The 18107-nt window shown below is 40.4% G+C and overlaps 1 protein-coding gene across 1 annotated transcript; it reads left to right on the forward strand.

The window, feature by feature from the left end:
- The first annotated feature begins 4219 nt into the window (after positions 1 to 4219).
- Positions 4220 to 16512, forward strand: LOC306885329 (tripartite motif-containing protein 16-like). The gene is made up of 6 exons (XM_079441782.1): positions 4220 to 4877; positions 5304 to 5399; positions 5526 to 5759; positions 10348 to 10495; positions 10632 to 10679; positions 15038 to 16512. Exons 1-6 carry the CDS (start codon positions 4302 to 4304, stop codon positions 15556 to 15558), a joined length of 1623 nt encoding a protein of 540 aa, XP_079297908.1. The 5' UTR covers positions 4220 to 4301; the 3' UTR covers positions 15559 to 16512.
- The last annotated feature ends 1595 nt before the right edge of the window (positions 16513 to 18107 follow it).

The following is an 18107-nucleotide window of genomic DNA, read 5'->3' on the forward strand; positions in this document are numbered from 1 at the left end:
CTCTTTCACTGACACTTCCTCAACACAGTAAAAAAGTAGCATTCTGCAGGGCTTTGCCTATTCGTACAGACCTCTGTGTACTTTATTACAAACAGAGCCGTATCCATAGGACTTTGCGCGCATCTCTTTTCTTTATCTGCTTAACGTTTATATTTATCCTTCAAGGCCCACTTAACAATAAACACAGACCATTGCATGCAATGTATATCTGCTTAATGTCCACTGCCATCCATCAAAGGCCCTCTTGACAGTAAACACAGATTTTTGCATGTAATTATTTCTTCTGGAATCAAAACCCTTTATTCTTTTTGTTCTTTAAATTTGGAAGAGCAATTTTTAAGAGTTCTTACCACCAAGGGCTAACTGGCAAACAACACAAACTAATTATATAAACTGCCTACCTTTTTAGTGGCCACTTAATTTGTGTTGCTCGTCAAGTAAGCCCAACGTGGTCTTTCACCCTCTGCTCCTTTCCAATCCTGTTCGTGACGCCAATTTGTGGTGGTTTCTGCCCGTGCTATGAGGAATAATTCTCAAAATCTTGGGGTTTTGATGCCAGAATTTAGATTTTATTATCAGAGACAATAAAATCAAGAGACCCTGCAGGGAATCTCCCGAGTGTGTGTCTCCATACCCTTTAATACAGATTTTTCCTTTAAGGTGTGTTCTATACATTTCCTACGTCATTGTTTGTCTTCTTTTGACTGTGCCTCCATCTGCTTCCTGGAGCAGATAAAAAGGCCCCAATTTACGTTACGTTAAAGGAGGAGACCCTATCATGTCAAAACAAGATGTGCAGCTTTATCTTACACCATCTTTATCTTACATCTCTGCAGGCCTCTACTCACACAGGCAGATACAATTTTATAATAGTAGAATAACTTGATACATAAATGGCTATATTCACATTGATTACACTTGATTAATTTATATTTTGATTAATAAAACTCTTCTACAACTGTCAATAATCAACCAAAAAAAAAGTGGAAATTTCCATTCACCTTGGCGAGGGGACCTCAAAACGTTTGAAGGTCGTGTGGCAGAGGTTGCTAAAATGGCTATAACTCGAGAAAGGAATGAGATCATTTCACCCAAATCGGCACACCTATGGCTCAGTCTGTGGTCAGGCGAAAAAGGGCACTGCTACTGGCCACTTGTTGGCACTGTAAGAGGGAAAAAAAAAGAGAAAACTGATAACCAAACAAGCATGAAAACAGCTACAGCTGGGCAACAGTCAGTCCGATCGACTTGAAAAGTGAGGCCTGTGAGAAATTTGAACTAAATTTAGTATCCAAGATGGCGCCGCTGATGACAGCTATTGTGCGTTACTGTTTTTGTTTGTTTTTCCTGTTTTTTGTTTTTCAAGTACGATCAGTTTTACCAGGGATGACCTGCTGAACATTCGGCAGAACACACCACAAAATCTTTTACCGGATTTTGATTTTTCGGACGTTTTGCTGGACATTGTAGTTGGCGGAGCCGTAGCTCTGGTCAAACGCTACAGGAGGCGTAGGCGGGGGAAGCGAGCCGGAGCGCTCGTGAAGCTACGTCAGCGCAGATTTCGAACGGCGTTGCCTAGCATCCATCTGGCGAATCTCCGCTCTCTGCCCAACAAAACGGATGAACTCCTCCTGCTCTCCCAGACAAACAAGGATTTTTCTAACTCTGCTGCTCTATGTTTCATGCAAACCTGGCTAAATGGCCACATACCGGACAGCGTACTACATCTGCCTAATTACCAGCTGATCAGAGCCGATCGGGACGTGGAATCAATGGGGAAATCGCGCGGTGGTGGGACGTGCTTTTACATCAATGAGAGTTGGTGTACAGATGTAACTGTGTTAAAGAAGATATGCTGTTTAGATCTAGAAACGCTCTTCATTAACTGCAAGCCGTTCTGCTCGTTCATTCTTGTGAGTGTCTAAATTCCACCGCAAGCGCACGTGAGCACAGCTCTACAGAAACTCACTGATCTGATCACAGAGAGTGAGGACACCTGGACTCTGCTTTAATCATTCTCGGGGACTTTAATAAAGCAAATCTCTCCTGTGAACTGCCAAACTACAGACAGCACATCACATGTCCCACCAGAGACAGTAATATATTGGATCACTGTTACACAACAATAAAGGATGCATATCACTCGGTTCCACGAGCAGCTTTAGGACTCTCTGATCACTGTTTGGTTCATCTTATTCCGACCTACAGGTAGAAACTTAAATCTGCAAAGCCTGTATTAAGATATGTTAAAAGATGGACTAATGAAACAGAGCGGGATCTACAAGCCTGTTTCTCTCTCACTGATTGGTCTGTTTTTGAAGATGCTGCCAAAGCTGTTATAGGCTTTTCAATACAGCACAACAGTTAAGAGTAAAATTACAATTACTTGTTACATTACATTTACATTTAGTCATTTAGCAGATGCTTTTATCCAAAGCGACTTACAAATATGGACAATGGAAGCAATCAAAGCCAGCAAAAAAAAACAATGATATGCAAGTGCTATGACAAGGCTCAGTTAGTTTAACGCAGTACATGTAGCAAGGTTTTGTTGTTGTTGTTGTTGTTGTTTTAATTATACACTGTATAACCCGCCAAGTTCTAAGGTGTGCAATTATTTTCAGGGAAATGCACGACAAACATAGTTCCAGGCACCGTATTACATATCAATATCCCTTCGCCAAATGAGTTGCGTTATTTCAAAGGTCCTTACAGCCTAAAACAGCAATAGAACCAAAACCCACAACGACACTGGCCAAACTAATAAATATAGTAAACAAAATTATACAATCGACAGATTATATCCATATTTTTGTCACAAAATAATGCTTTATTATGTACGGAAAGCACACAGCCTATCCCTGCAAACAAGCCTGCAAAGGCCCTTTATGGGCTGCCAGCACAGGGCCCCTGAGAATTTTCTCATTGGCAAAACTTTGACCCCTTAGTACTGGCCCTGCACGGGCAGCCCTCACTAAGCCTCCAGGAAGCCTAAGTGCTGATTTATTGAAAATAATAAAGTTTAAAGTCACCGTTATGGAGGTAAGCGCCGCTGAACTCATTCAACTCCCATTCTTCTTCGGATTCAAACTCAAATCTTATCACCACGTGTCTCAAATAGCTGTCTTTTATAACGATGTCTATCCCAACCAGATTTGCGCTTAGTGTAAATAGACCAGCCGTTGTATGGAACCATTTTTGTTTGCGCTATAGAGCAAATCAGACAACACTGTTCTTTTAAGTCACTAAATATTAACTTTTTGTTATGAATATAGAAAAACAAGAACTCGGAAAAAACCTGAGACTGAGAACAACTTAAGATACTTTTTCAAGTTAGATGTTCCTTCGAAGCCGAGAGACGTTTTGTTGCAGGTAAACAAAAATGACATAGCATACTGTGATGTTCCGTCCTTTTTTGCATTTATAAGTAAAATCGTCTTTTTATTTCCATGACAATTACGCGCTTGGCTCTCTGATTTTCTCTCTGATTTTACTGAGTCGTCACTCTGCAGGCAGGCTGCTGTTTAAACAGAGTATCACCAGGTGCCTCATGGTTAAAATTTTCAGTCATTTTACATTAATATTCAAATAAATAAATTACATTAAAAATCAAAGTAATCACTTTGGTAATCTAAAATACTTTTCGGATGTAACTGTAATTTGATTACCACCCATTTAAAATGTAACTGTAACGAAATACAGTTACTCGTATTTTGTATTTTAAAAACGTAACAACTTTACATGTATTTCGTTACATTTCGTTACTCCTGAGTAACTTCGTTACTGCTAATATCGCAACAGTCAGAGCCACCTTGTGAACTACTCACTAATTCATTTATCATGAGTTTCCTGTTAGTTAGTGTGTTACTCATTTGTTCCTGTGTAGTTATTCTTTAACAATGGAACAGTGTTTTAAAGTGTTACTAATTATTTAACATGAGGCTTTTCTGAATGTCAGAGCAGCTCTGGTCTTGGAGAGCCACTGTCACGCAGAGTTTAGCTCCATACCTGATCAAACTCACCTGCCTTTAGCTTTCTAATAATCCTGAGTAATCTGGATGCAGTATTAGTATTTTTATTTTGTAAAGGCGTTTATCAAACTTTGTGTTCTCACTAACTCTGAGTTTCTGTGTGAGACTGACACTTAGTGGACATTTCAGTATGAGAGTTTACAGACTTACAGACACGCCTGTTTTGCACACGTCTCTCAAACACAGAACCAGGAAACTCAGTTAAAAGAAACTGAAGCTGATCTGCTGTTGAGCTGTTGTTTGTGTGTCTGCTTTGCTGTAGAGAGTGAAATGGCTGAAGCCGGTGTTTTTTCAGTGGAGCAGTTCTTGTGTCCAGTGTGTCTGGATCTCCTGAAGGATCCAGTGACCGTTCCCTGTGGACACAGTTACTGTATGAGCTGCATTACAGACTGCTGGGATCAAGAGGATCAGAAGAGAGTCTACAGCTGCCCTCAGTGCAGACAGACCTTCAGTCCAAGACCTGCTTTAAGTAAAAACACCATGCTGGCTCAAGTGGTGGAGAAACTGAAGAAGACCAAACTAACAGCTGCTGTTCCTGCTGGACCTGGAGACGTGGAGTGTGACATCTGTACTGGAAGAAAACACAAAGCTGTCAAGTCCTGTCTGGTGTGTCTGGAGTCTTACTGTCAAACTCATTTTGAGCGTCATGAGGAGTTTCGCTCAGGAAAGAGACACAAAGTGATTGATGCCACTGGACGACTGCAGCAGATGATCTGCCAGAAACATAATATGCCTCTATTGGTTTTCTGTCGTACTGACCAGCAGTGTGTTTGCATGCTGTGTGCAATGGATGAACATCAAAACCATGAGACTGTATCAACTGCAGCAGAGAGAAAAGAGAAAGAGGTATGAACTGAAATGAATGCTGACACTTCAAGTGTTTCTCCTCACTGCAGTATCCAGCTGTATCATGATGCATCATGTGATCTACTCTCCCATTGGTTACTACATGATGTCGTTGTATATGTGCACAAGCTGAACTTTGCTTGCTTTTGTCAAATATACTTTAACTGAACATGAGTTTCTCTGAAAATAGCAGTTTGAATGTCCAATTCTGCTTTACATTAATTGATGATTGCAGAATACGGATAACAGTAATTATATACCCCGTTCATGGCTGAGGACTTCATGTCTAACCTAAATTTAATATAACCTAATAATGATCTCAAAACTCTCCAGAGAAATGCTGTTGAAGAAGAACACTTTACATCATACCTTTGTGATAGTGTTATGTAATTTTTCTCAGGTTTGCTGTTTATATTTCTCCTGCAGAAACACTTGAAGGAGACGCAGAGTGAAATCCAGCAGAGAATCCAGCAGAGACAGAAAGATCTTGAGCAGCTGAGAGCGGCTGTGGAGTCTCATAAGGTGAGTTTGGAGAAGAAGAGAAGTTTGAGACTCAGTTTGACTCTCCTCTTTCAGTCCCACTGAAGCCGCTGTGGCTCTCAGGCTGTGAGGAAGCAGTAAGAGCTGATTGTGATGTGTGTCTAACAGCGCTCTGCACAGACAGCAGTGGAGGACAGTGAGAGGATCTTTACTGAGCTCATCCGCTCCATTGAGAGAAGCCGCTCTGAGGTGACACAGCGGATCAGAGATCAGGAAAAGACTGCAGTGAGTCGAGCTGAAGGACAAATGGAGCGACTGGAGCAGGAGATTGATGATCTGAAGAAGAGAAACACTGAGCTGGAGCAGCTTTCACACACAGACGATCACATCCATTTCCTGCAGGTAACAGAGATTTTTTTTTCCTGCAGGTAACAGAGAAAAAAAACAGTAGACTTTGGCAAGATCTGCTGTTACAGCGACTAAATCTTTAATTAAAGATTAAAGACGAGTCTTTAATTAGCTGACATTTATTATCTGAAGCACACTGATTGACTGATTGAATAAGAATCATTCTGCTGCTGGGAATGTAGTCAGGAATATTGTCTCGTGATGTTGTTTTTACTGTAAAACTGGTTTCAAAATGTTTACATTTTGTTTGTATTTTTAGATTTTTTTATTATTATTATTATTATTTTACTTTATTGGAATGGTACGAAGCTTGGTAAAGGTTTTGGCTCTTGCTACATGAACACACACACACCAAAAAATTAATGGACATGATTTGAAAAGGTTAAATGATCCTGAAAATTGAAACAAATGGGAAACTAATTTCATCTAGAGGACACAATTGGGTTTGCAACCAAACATTTCACTTAAAGCTTGTGCTGTATATCAAGATGAAATTTAAAACACAACTTTTTAAGATGTATGGCTTTGATTTTCTCAGTTTTAGACCAGTGGTTCTCAAACCTCTCCATGAAGTACCCCCAGCACGGCACATTTTGTATGCCTCCCGATATCTGACACACACGTCAGGTCTTGCACTAATGAGCTGATGAGTTGAATCAGGTGTGATAGATGAGGGAGATGTACAGAATGTGCAGGACAGGTTTGAGAACCACTGTACAAAACATGTTTTATGACCGAGATACACTGCACGATTTCTGATTGGCCACATGATGCCAATCTCTCGTCTGGGAAAATTGTGCAGTGTGTTTAGGGCTTTAGTGTGAAATATGTTTTGGAAAATTTCATATCAAATTTTTAAACAATATTTTTGTGCATTGTTCATAACAATAAACGTCTATAGGTTTTTTTTTTTCCATTTTACTTTTTTCTACTTCTGAAAAAATCTGCTAAGTGTCTTTTTTAAAAAGAGATAAAACTTACGTGCTCCAAAGCATTTGAGATTTCTGACAATTTCAGATAGAAATGTAATTTTCAGGTCTATGCTCAAACAGGGGTTAAGAGGTAATAAATTAATTATAATTACTGCATAAATATAATTTATAAACAAGTTCAAGTTCATTTTATTTGTATAGCACATTTATAACAGCCACTGGCTGACCAAAGTGCTTTACAGGAGAGAAAATTAAAAAAACATACACAGAAAACAAGCCAGATAAAAAAGAACAATCCATTTTAAAATTACAGTAAAACAGCAATCAATGCACCAAGGAAAGCAAGTAGGTTTTTAGCAGGGACTTAAAAACAGACAGGGAAGGGGCCATTCTAATCTCTAAAGGCAGGGTATTCCAAAGTCGTGGCCCTGCCACCGCAAATGCACGCTCCCCTCTACGCTTAAGTCTAACATCTGGAACTACCAACAAATCCTGGTCGCAAGATCTTAGGCCTCTAGATGGAGTGTATAAATGAAGGAGTTCAGAGAGGCAGACAGGAGCTAGGTTATGTAAAGATTTATACACAAAGAGTAGAATTTTGAAGTATATTCTCTGACGAACTGGCAGCCAGTGAAGAGATCTGAGAATAGGAGTGATGTGTTCATGTTTGCGTCACTTCAGAAGAAGTCTGGCCACAGCATTTTGGACTAACTGGATTTGCGATTTAGATATTCCGCAATATAAAGAATTGCAGTAATCTAGCCGAGATGTGACAAACACATGAACAGCCATTTCTAGAATTTTTGGAGTGAGAAAGTCTCTGATTTTAGATAGTAGACGAAGTTGATAGAAACTGGAACCGATAACAGAAGAGATATGTTTATCGAATTTTAAATGCTGGTCGACAAGAACACCTAGGTTTCGCACCTGTGATGATCTAAAACAGATAAACAGTCCAAATCGGGGCTTATAATACTGAGAATTCTCATTAGAATCAAAACAAATTACTTCGGTCTTGTCTTCATTTAGGAAGTGGAAATTTTGGGCGAGCCATGATTTAACCTCTTCTAAACATTGCAGAATAGAGGCATAGAAATTAAATGACATACCATGTTTACGTAGAATAGAGCCCAGAGGTAGCATGTAGAGAGAAAATAGAGAAGGAGATAAGATAGAACCTTGCGGAAGGTCACAGGATAGAGGTGCAGGGGAAGAGGTAAAATTACCAAGCTTCACAATAAACTTTCTGTCCAACAGGTATGACTGAAACCAATTTAGAACGGTAGCTTTTAAACCCACCCAGGATTCTAGTCTGGATAATAATGTGGGGTGGTCTACGGTATCAAAAGCGGCCGATAAATCTAAAAGAATGAGAACCACAGAGTCTCCAGAGTCAGTGGTGATATAAATATAATTTAGCACTCTCAAAAGGGCAGACTCAGTGCTGTGGACAGACTTACAACCAGATTGAAAAATCTCATAAATACAATTACTTGTCAGAAAATGTTGAAGTTGATCCAGCACAATTTTCTCCGAAACCTTAGAAATGAAGGGTAAAACAGATAGGACTAATTTTTTTAGAACAGAAGAATCCAGTGAAGGCTTCTTGAGCAGGGGAGTGACCGTAGCCACTTTAAGATTGGCAGGGACAGAGCCAGTTTGGAGACACTTATTGATAAGAGACACCAAACCAGGTCCAATTGAGTCAATGATTAATTTTAAGAATCTTGGATGAATAATATAATTGTGCCACGGTTCAGATATTAGCTAGTGCTTGTGAGGCTTAAGGGGGGCAGTCGCATTTGCTACCTTGAGCCAGGCAGAATTTAAAAGGCAAAGATGTTGATCAGCATCCAAGTCAAATAATTGTTGATCCAAGAGCAACCCTGAGCAAAATTCAGCAAAGCACAAATTGAAGTTTGAGCTAAACTGAGGAGAGTAGTACCGAGACAGAGTTACAGGTGTAGTAGAAAGATGAGAGAGATCCGGAAGAGTCAATGAGAATAGTATAGGCTTATGGTCAGAAAGCAGAAAGTCTGAGAGCACAATATTAATCACATTAAATCCATAGGAGAGAACAAGATCCAATGTATGGCCCTGGATGTGAGTAGAGTCTTTGATCCACTGGGATAGTTTAAAAGCATCAATTAGATTAAGAAAATCATGCGAAAGAGTGTTGGAAGTACAGCAGGCATGGATATTAAAATCGCCCACCAGTAGAAAGCGATCATAATTAGTGGCAATATTGCCGATAAATTCCATAAATTGTTGTATAAAATCGTTAGAAGAGTGAGGAGGGCGGTAAATCACTCCTAAACAAACCGGACCGTTCCAGTCTAAGTGAAGAAGCTGAGCTTCAAAACTGGAAAAGGCCGTTACAGTGACCAACCGACAGTGTGCAGAGAGAGAGTTCTTTAAAACTGTTACTATCCCACCCCCGCGTCCACTCAGACGGGGAGAGTTAAAAAATGTAGAGTCAGCAGGGATCAGATCAGAGAAAGGAGTTAGATCACCAACCTTTATCCAGGATTCCGTGATAAACATAAAATCCAAGTTGTGAGATGAGTAGAAGTCGTTTAGTAAAAAGGTCTTGTTCACCACGGAATGGGCATTTATTAATGCCATCTTCGGTGAGGGAATAATAACAGGAGATGAAGATGCTCTTCTCAGTGTGCGCAGATTACCATGAGTTACTTCTTGTCGCCGTGAGCCGCGGCCGATTTGGTGGAGACCAGCACAAGAAGCAAGACTCAGGTGCCGGGGGAGAACAGGACGAAGCCATCGGTAAGCCAAATCCAGCAGACGCCAGATAGAGGAGCCGCCAACAGCGCCATCAAACGGCTTGTGCGGGCGCCAGGTAGTAGAGCCATCATCAAACAATTTATGGGAAAGGTCCGTGAGAAAGCGAGTGTGCAGATGAGCTTTCAGTTTTACAATGTATCCTCCGTGGTTGCCTCGCTTCCTCCTTCGCTTTCTCCGCGTGATGTTGAAGGGACATCGGCGGATGCAGTCTGGGATGACCGTTCAGAACGACTCATGCGTTTTTTCAAAGAGGCAGTCCGCATCCAGAGAGTAAGAGTTTGTGAAAGTGTCCACAACAGAGTTGCAGATATCCAGGAGTGTTTGACGGTCGTAAGTTAGGAGCGTGCAGCAGTTCAGGGACAGAGCAAACAACCAAACAATTACACACGAGAGCAACATACGGCAAGCCGAACACACAGGCGCCATCTAAACTTTGACCTAACCTGAAAATACAAAATATTAAAAACAAAACAAACTAAAAATCGTTAACTAAAACATAGTACATTAATTTCAATGAAATTGAAAAAAACAAAAACATTCATCGCCATGTGAGGATCACCAGAGGGTTAAACTTCTCTCAATGATGCATCATGACACAGTAAATATTTATTCACATATTATTTAATGTAGTGTTTTAAGTGGGCAGCTAAACATTACATTATTGAGGAATTAATTGAAAGAAAGCAGGTGTTTTTCTAGGCAGTCATGTTTGGAAGCTGGAACAAGAGACTTGTGAACTTTTACCAGAAATGTCTCTCACTCTATTTACTATTTCTTTGCACTCACTATTATTTTATAATTTTTAATAATCAGATGTTTTTCTGGTTTATTGATTGTTATTCCTGTAGAGTCTTCAGTCTCTCTCAGCTCCTCCTGAATCTACAGAAAACATCTCTGTCAGTTTCCTCTCTTCTTTTGATGCTGTGAGAGAATCTGTCCGTCAGCTGAGACACAAACTGGAGGATTTCTGCAAAGAGGAGATGAAAAAGATATCTGGTAAAATATTAGAGATTCATCTGCTGTCTGTAATGAGACAAACACCATCTAATATTATCATGAAAATGTTAGAAATGTCTGAGGAATGGATACAGGCATGGTTTTCTCTCTGTGTTTATATCTGTTATTTTCTCAGTCACTCACAGTAACATTGTTCCCAGGACCAGAGAGGACTTCCTACAATGTAAGTCACTAACAAACACAATAACACACACTGAGATACTTCATCTAGTAAGTTTAGTTTAAAGTGACAGAAAACATTATCAGTGTTTTTATTAATCATGTGCAGTTTAGGCAAATTTATTACAGAATATTGCAGTTTACTAATTACTTCCCTAAGGTTCTAATCAACTTACTTACAGCTTACTCTGCCTTCTTGGAGGCTATTTACAGTAACTCCGCCAGCCAACGTTTGGTTGAGCTGGACAACATTACAAAACATGATCTTCTGACAGCAGCTCACGTGGCATTGGTGGTAAATCCCGGGCCATTTTTGATGTGATTATAATTTATAATTTACACTCAGTACGTTATTATTGCATACTGTTTCATAAAGTACTGCAATACTGATTAACACTCATTTAATTTTAAGTTACTTTCTTAAAATCACTACAAACTAACATACAAATAAATAACATGATAATAAATTGATGTCCAATAGAGGAGAGCGGGGCACAGAGTAACACTTTTTAACTTTCTCAAACTGTGTAAATTCACATGGGGTTCAGAGTATATTTAATTATTCACAGTAATCTCACTGTCAGGGAACTGTTGTGTGTGTGTCATGTGTTCCTGCCCCTTGTGCCCATATTTGGTTTGTTTCCTGTCCTTGTCATATGTAATCATTAGTTAATTCTTGTCTAGCCGTGTTCGTCTCGTTATCTATGATTTACCTGTGTATATTAGTCCTGTCTGTTCCGTTAAACTTTGTCTGGTCTACTCGTTAACCCCGGTGTGTGATGTCCTTGTCTGCCTTGCCTTGTCCTGCCCTGCCATGTCTTGATGTTATAAAGATTATTATTTGAAGATATATCCTCGTCTGCGTGTTCCTGGTTCCTCCCTCGTGTGTGCACCGTGACAGAAGACCAGACCAAAACAGTAAGCGGCGCCCCTTCACCTCGTTTTGTTTTCAGTTTTTGAAAAGTCTTTTGTTTGTTCCTGTTTTGTCTGTCTCTCGCGGCATGGAAGTCGCCACTCGACATCCCGCCTTAGCCCACTGCAAGTCGGCGTGGGAGTTCGGCAGGATTACCGCAAGTGCCGCGAGTCCGCTGGCCGCGATCCCTCCAGCCTGCCGATCGCGGGAGAAGTTCGCCGTTGTCCGCGGCTCAACCAAGCCCGCCGATCGCGGGAGATATCCGCCGCTGCCCGCGGCTATCCCAACCTCGCCGCTCACACCGAGCCCGCCGTTCGCGGGAGTTCACGCCGCCGTCCGCGGCACACCGAGCCCGCCGTTCGCGGGAGTTCACGCCGCCGTCCGCGGCACACCGAGCCCGCCGTTCGCGGGAGATCACGCCGCTACCTGCGGTTCACCAAGTCCGCCTTCCGTGGGGAAAGCCAACCCACCGTCGGCGGCTTCACCGAGCCCGCCGTTCGCGGGAGATCAACGCTGCCGTCCGCGGGGAAAGCCAACCCGCCGTCGGCGGCTCCCCCTATTCACGCCGCCGTCCGCGGATTCCCTGTGCACGCCGCCGGTCCGCCTCTGACTCAATGCCCGCCGGTCCGCCTCTGACTCAATGCCCGCCGGTCCGCCGCTGACTCAAGCCCACCGGATTGCCGCTGACTCAAGCCCACCGGATTGCCGCTGACTCAAGCCTGCCGGCCGCCGTTTCTAACCCTCTCCGTGGATCAAGTCCACATGTCACGGCCAGGAGAGCCGTGTTTGTGTTTGTTGTGCCCACAGGAACATTTTAAACTTACCTTTGTCATGTCTTGTCCATGGAGACTCGTCTGGGGCAGGCGGCTCCTTGAGTTGTGGCCATGGAGGCCAGTCGCAGCCGCTTGCCCCCCCTGTCGCAGAAGTGGAGGAGGTCGCTGAGGGCCCCTGACTCCTCGTCATGCCCAGAGGAAGACTCAGCTTCCTAGCCAGCCCAGGAGGGCTTTTGGTTCCTGTGGGATGTCCTGTCGTGTTTGTCTGACCCTGGAGGGTTTCCTGTCGTGTCATGTACTGTCTTGTTTGTCTAGCCCCGGAGGGCTCCTGATACCCCCTGGATTCCCCATGGAAATTTTGGGGGGGGGTAGTAGAGCTCTGGGTGGAGTGGGCGGGCCGTAGGAGGCCACGGCCACGAAGACCACCCGCCATGGCTTCCTGAGCTCCCAGCTCCGCCGGGGCCTCCGTCTGTTCTGCTCTGGAGGTCCCCGTCCTGTGTTTCTGTGGATGTCTGTCCTGAGGGGCCTCCAGAGCGCCCACCCCCCCTCCCTGATGGAACTGTTAAGGCTCGGGACGAGCCTTTCGGGAGGGGGGAGTTATGTCAGGGAACTGTTGTGTGTGTGTCATGTGTTCCTGCCCCTTGTGCCCATATTTGGTTTGTTTCCTGTCCTTGTCATATGTAATCATTAGTTAATTCTTGTCTAGCCGTGTTCGTCTCGTTATCTATGATTTACCTGTGTATATTAGTCCTGTCTGTTCCGTTAAACTTTGTCTGGTCTACTCGTTAACCCCGGTGTGTGATGTCCTTGTCTGCCTTGCCTTGTCCTGCCCTGCCATGTCTTGATGTTATAAAGATTATTATTTGAAGATATATCCTCGTCTGCGTGTTCCTGGTTCCTCCCTCGTGTGTGCACCGTGACACTCACACTTGTCTAGTACAAATATGACGCTTTGTTTCATATTTACAGTGTAGACGTTTTTCTTTATTTTTAACATCAAAAATAGGAAGTGAAATCAAGATTCAAGATTTTTTTTTATTGGTCACATACACAATTATACAGAATACAACCAGCAGTGAAATGTGACAACATGCCCCGTAGGTGGGGTACATTGTAACATCTGAGGGGTACGTTTGACAGCTTAAAATGTTCTGATCTTATGAAAAAAATATACAACACCAACTAAAATATTTTGTCAATAAAATAAAATCATTATTTATTTAAAATAAAATAACGGTGTTTTTAAGAATGAAAAGTAATCTGATTTTTGAGTTTGACTGAACATATTGCAGCCGGGACGGCCCATATAAACGAGCCAAAGTGCTTTACATGTCTTGAAATAACAATTTCTGAACATTAAACATTGATTGTCAGTCTTTATTGACCTGTTTCTCATTAGTAATCTTACATCGCTAATGTCACAGAATAGCACGGCAGGGCAGATTGTATCTGAACAGCTGGAGTTTAAAACCGGTTAGTGTCTTCTGCTAGTTATCCAAGCATTAAACTGATAAATAACAGATTTGAGATTAAAATAATAGCTGATTTGTCTCATTTTAAATTAATAAAAACTGAGATGAGAAATTTTCTTAAGCCAGAAATATCATGTTACTAAAATAAATGTTCAGCGATATCTTCAAAAGACTATAGGGGGCGATTTCGGATACAGCCCTAGTCTCGCGTAGCCAGCTTTCTTCTTTCGTGAATGAGTTTGGCGCCACCGGACCGAAAATAAATGTGACACTCGCGTCTCCCGGAAATCCGGTTTAATTCAACCAGTCATATGACGACTTCGGCTGTATCCGAAATCGCCCCCTATATAGACAGACATTTTAAGTGGTGTTCGAAACCATAGTGGATGTTCTCGAGTGCACTCATTCAATCCCACAATGCACCGCAAAAACGAGTGTTCAAACGATGTACACTCAACGGCTAGAGAATCCCCAGAATGCACTGCGAGAGTCGCGCGCCGAATGAATTCCCGCGTCTCGCCAGAAGATGGCGCCCGCAGCTGAATCATCCATTCATTGATTTTAGAAGCGCTCGTCCACGGCGTAATAAAAAAATTAGTTGTAAATTGACTATTAGGGTTTATACATAATGTGCATAATAATGTAATATACATAATATGCAAAAACGGCAGTCCTTCCGGTGCACTCAGTGTCCGAATTCACTCACTCGTTTTCATTCACTCCTTCAAGTGAACTATATGAGTGGACTAATGTAGGGAATAGTGAATGAGGGTATAGGGGGCGATTTCGGATACAACCTTCGACATTCCTGAAGTGTTTCCAGAAAAGTTTCCGTGGGAGTGACTTCTGAGGCTGACCCTGTGTTACTTTGTGCCCCGTGCTGCCCAATAGTTCATTCATACTTTAATACTGACTGATCATCATAGCAACAATACAACAAATCCAGTACTTTTCTGAAAATGCAGCTTGACTTGTTTGTCTGTTCTGTCCAGATATCTGCAGCTTTCTGTGCTTGTGTGTGAATTGTAGACCTGCATGTGAATGTGTGAGCATTTGTGTTCATGTACAAGAAAAGAAAAGCATAACCAAATAAAATGAATCCATTTTCAAAAAAATCACTTTTTCAGTCTGAGCAAAGAGTTTTTTACAGTTTAACTTTAACAACCACTGATTACAGTTAGTTTTTTGTGTTTATCTTCATCAGATTCCCATCAGTTCACTCTGGATCCAAACACTGCAAATAAACACCTCCGTCTGTCTGAAGAGAACAGAGTGGTGACTTACACTAACACACCTCAGCCGTATCCTGATCATCCAGACAGATTTAATAGTTATCTTCAGGTGTTGTGTAGAGAGAGTGTGAGTGGACGCTGTTACTGGGAGATTGAGTGGAGTGGGAGTGGTGTGGATATATCAGTGTCATATAAGAGCATCAGCAGGAAGGGATCTGTGTATAAGTGTTTGTTTGGATATAATGATCAGTCCTGGAGATTGTCCTGCTATCTCTCCAGTTTCTCATTCTGGCACAATAATAAAGAGACTAAACTCCCTGTTGGCTCCAGCTGCAGGAGAATAGGAGTGTATGTGGATCTCAGTGCAGGAACTCTGTCCTTCTACAGCGTCTCTGACACAATGAACCTCATCCACTCAGTCCAGACCACATTCACTCAGACGCTCTATCCTGGGTTTTATGTTGGTCGTAAATCATCAGTGAAACTGATATAGTTTCCTCATCTCTCACACTGTCTGAAAAGTAAGATTTTATTATGCCATGTTTTACCTGAATATTTTTGTCTTACTGTTATAATATTTGAGAAAACAACTTATTGTGTAAACTTTGTAGATTTTAATGTAACAATTTTGAGTAAAAATTCGATGTCCAGTATACTGACATATGCAGTTTATTTTACATCCATATTACATGTTTGCATGATTTGATCAGTTTCAGATATTATTAGATTCATAATAATCAGATGCATCTGTTAACTGTAGTGTAAAGGTGGAATAAGAATACATGTGGAAATTACATATGACTGACTGATGTGAATCTGGGTTGACATTTATTCTGAACATCAGTATTTGTGACATCACAATGACGTCAATGATTAGTATGTTTAATTAGGATTTATGTAAATTTATGGTGTAATATGAATTTGTCGATAGCTTCATTAAGTTTAAATCTAATTTTCTAATTTTCTTAACTAAAGGCTCGAAACGCATTTGGCTCATATTTTGAACCGATGTGCAGCCGCTGAACTTTTTTTTTTGTATAAACTGAAGGTAAACAGTGGAGTTATTACATTTACATCTACCAAACATACTGATTTTCACTGATGTATACAGTATGTACACACACACACACACACACACACACACACACACACACACGGGCATACTAAGGTTGAGGTAAGTTGGAGCTAAACTCTGCAGGACAGTGGCCCTCCAGGACCGAGTTTGGACACCCCTGTTCTATATGATTTTTATTTTACTTTCTAATGATAAGCACAACAACAAGCAGTTCTTTATCAGACCTGAGCACAGTCAGTGGAAAATACACCGATGTAATGCTTCAGTCAATGTACACGCTGAAGAATGAGTTGTTGAAATGTATAAATTAGTGCAGTCAAATGATTAATCATGATTAATCGCATCCAAAATAAAAGTTTTGTTTGCATAATATATGTGTGTGTGAACTGTGTATATTTATTATGTATATATAAATACACACACATGCAAGTATATTGAAAATATTTACATGTATATACATTTATATTATACATATATTATACATTAACATATTTAATATATAAACATAACATATTTTTCTTAAATATATACATGCATGTGTGTGTACTTATATGTACATAATTAATATACACAGTATACACACATATATTATGTAAACAAAAACTTTTATTTTGGATGCCATTAATCACGAATATAGAAATGCATATATAAAAGTAAAAAACAGGGACTGTTTACTTAATATTTTACAATGAAGGTCTGAAAGATAAACATACCAGTAGATTGGTTGCATCATACACTTTGTTCACACTGCTGTTTTTTTCTTTCCATTCTTGGGAAAGCAGTTTCTTTTTTTCCTCAAGCGTTTGCTTATATGGCTGCTTGGCACTACAGTGTAGACACGGTTTGCTTGCTACTCCCAATTTTTTTCCTGCATATGTAGCAGTCCTTTAGAGTAGGCATCTGAAAAAAGAAACATAAACGATAATTAGAGTACTACATGCTGTGTTAAGGGGATAAGAAATATTTTGTCTATGTTGAAGAGAGTCACAGCCTCCTAAAATATTGTCACCACACTGACCTAACTTGCAAAGCTTTTAAAGAAAACTGTAGCTGTATAATGCTACAGTACAGTAGAGTTCTTAACAAATACCTACTGAGAATGACACATGTGAGTTATGTAGTATAACAGATGCATTCATCCTAAAAGAATGCCCACATGGACACATGTAATCGACTGGTGTATGATGATGAACAAACTTCTGTTACCAAAAAGGTTTATTTATGTACTACAATTTGATAAAGATGTCTGTGGCCAAACATAATACAGTACCAAGTTTTAAGTACTGACGTTGTTTTTTGTTTTACAGTGGTTTAATGACCATATATAATTATTTCTCAGTCTCTTTATTAGAATATAACCACAATATACAGGAAATTTGTATGCAGTAGTAAAGAACAGAAATAAAAGAAACAGCTTCTATAAACTAAAGTGTCACTTATTTAGTGACCTACTTGAGCAATAGCGGGACCCTGGCTCTCTTAAACCTAAATGCAATAGAAAAGGACTAGAATAGCCAGGAAAACTTTAAAGTTTACACTATTTATTGTTATCCTGAGGAGCTGCTAAACTATTGGCAGTAAATATCTATTCCATATTTATATTCCATTGTATTTCTTAAAAACAATTACTTTATTTGAAATAACAGTTATTACAAACATTTTATTTAAAATGTTAATGTGTATCACTGCTACTAATAATAGCCTAATTATTATGATGATAGCATTTGCACTTTATTACACAGTTATAGAAAATAATAGGATATTTCTGTAAAACATGATCTGAAATATGATACGAATCATCATTTATTACTTCAAATGGACGTCATTAGGAATTAACTTAAATGTAGTTTGCATGTGAAATATTTTAATTGTTTTCATGACAGAAGATGAACGAAATGTTCGTTTTAACAAAATGTCTGGACTTTTTACATGGTCCCCTACCAAAACTTTTACAATTTCCAATTAAT

The sequence above is a fragment of the Barbus barbus genome (assembly GCF_936440315.1).
Source record: "Barbus barbus genome assembly, chromosome: 19".
Taxonomy (NCBI): domain Eukaryota; kingdom Metazoa; phylum Chordata; class Actinopteri; order Cypriniformes; family Cyprinidae; genus Barbus; species Barbus barbus.

What these genes read in the sequence shown, in the direction of transcription:
- LOC306885329 (XM_079441782.1), top strand. Translation starts at nt 4,302, where the DNA reads ATGGCTGAAGCCGGTGTTTTTTCAGTGGAGCAGTTCTTGTGTCCAGTG. An exon ending in CGGCTGTGGAGTCTCATAAG is followed by an intron (nt 5,400 to 5,525) that starts GTGAGTTTGGAG and finishes TGTGTCTAACAG; the next exon opens with CGCTCTGCACAGACAGCAGT. An exon ending in GGAGATGAAAAAGATATCTG is followed by an intron (nt 10,496 to 10,631) that starts GTAAAATATTAG and finishes TTATTTTCTCAG; the next exon opens with TCACTCACAGTAACATTGTT.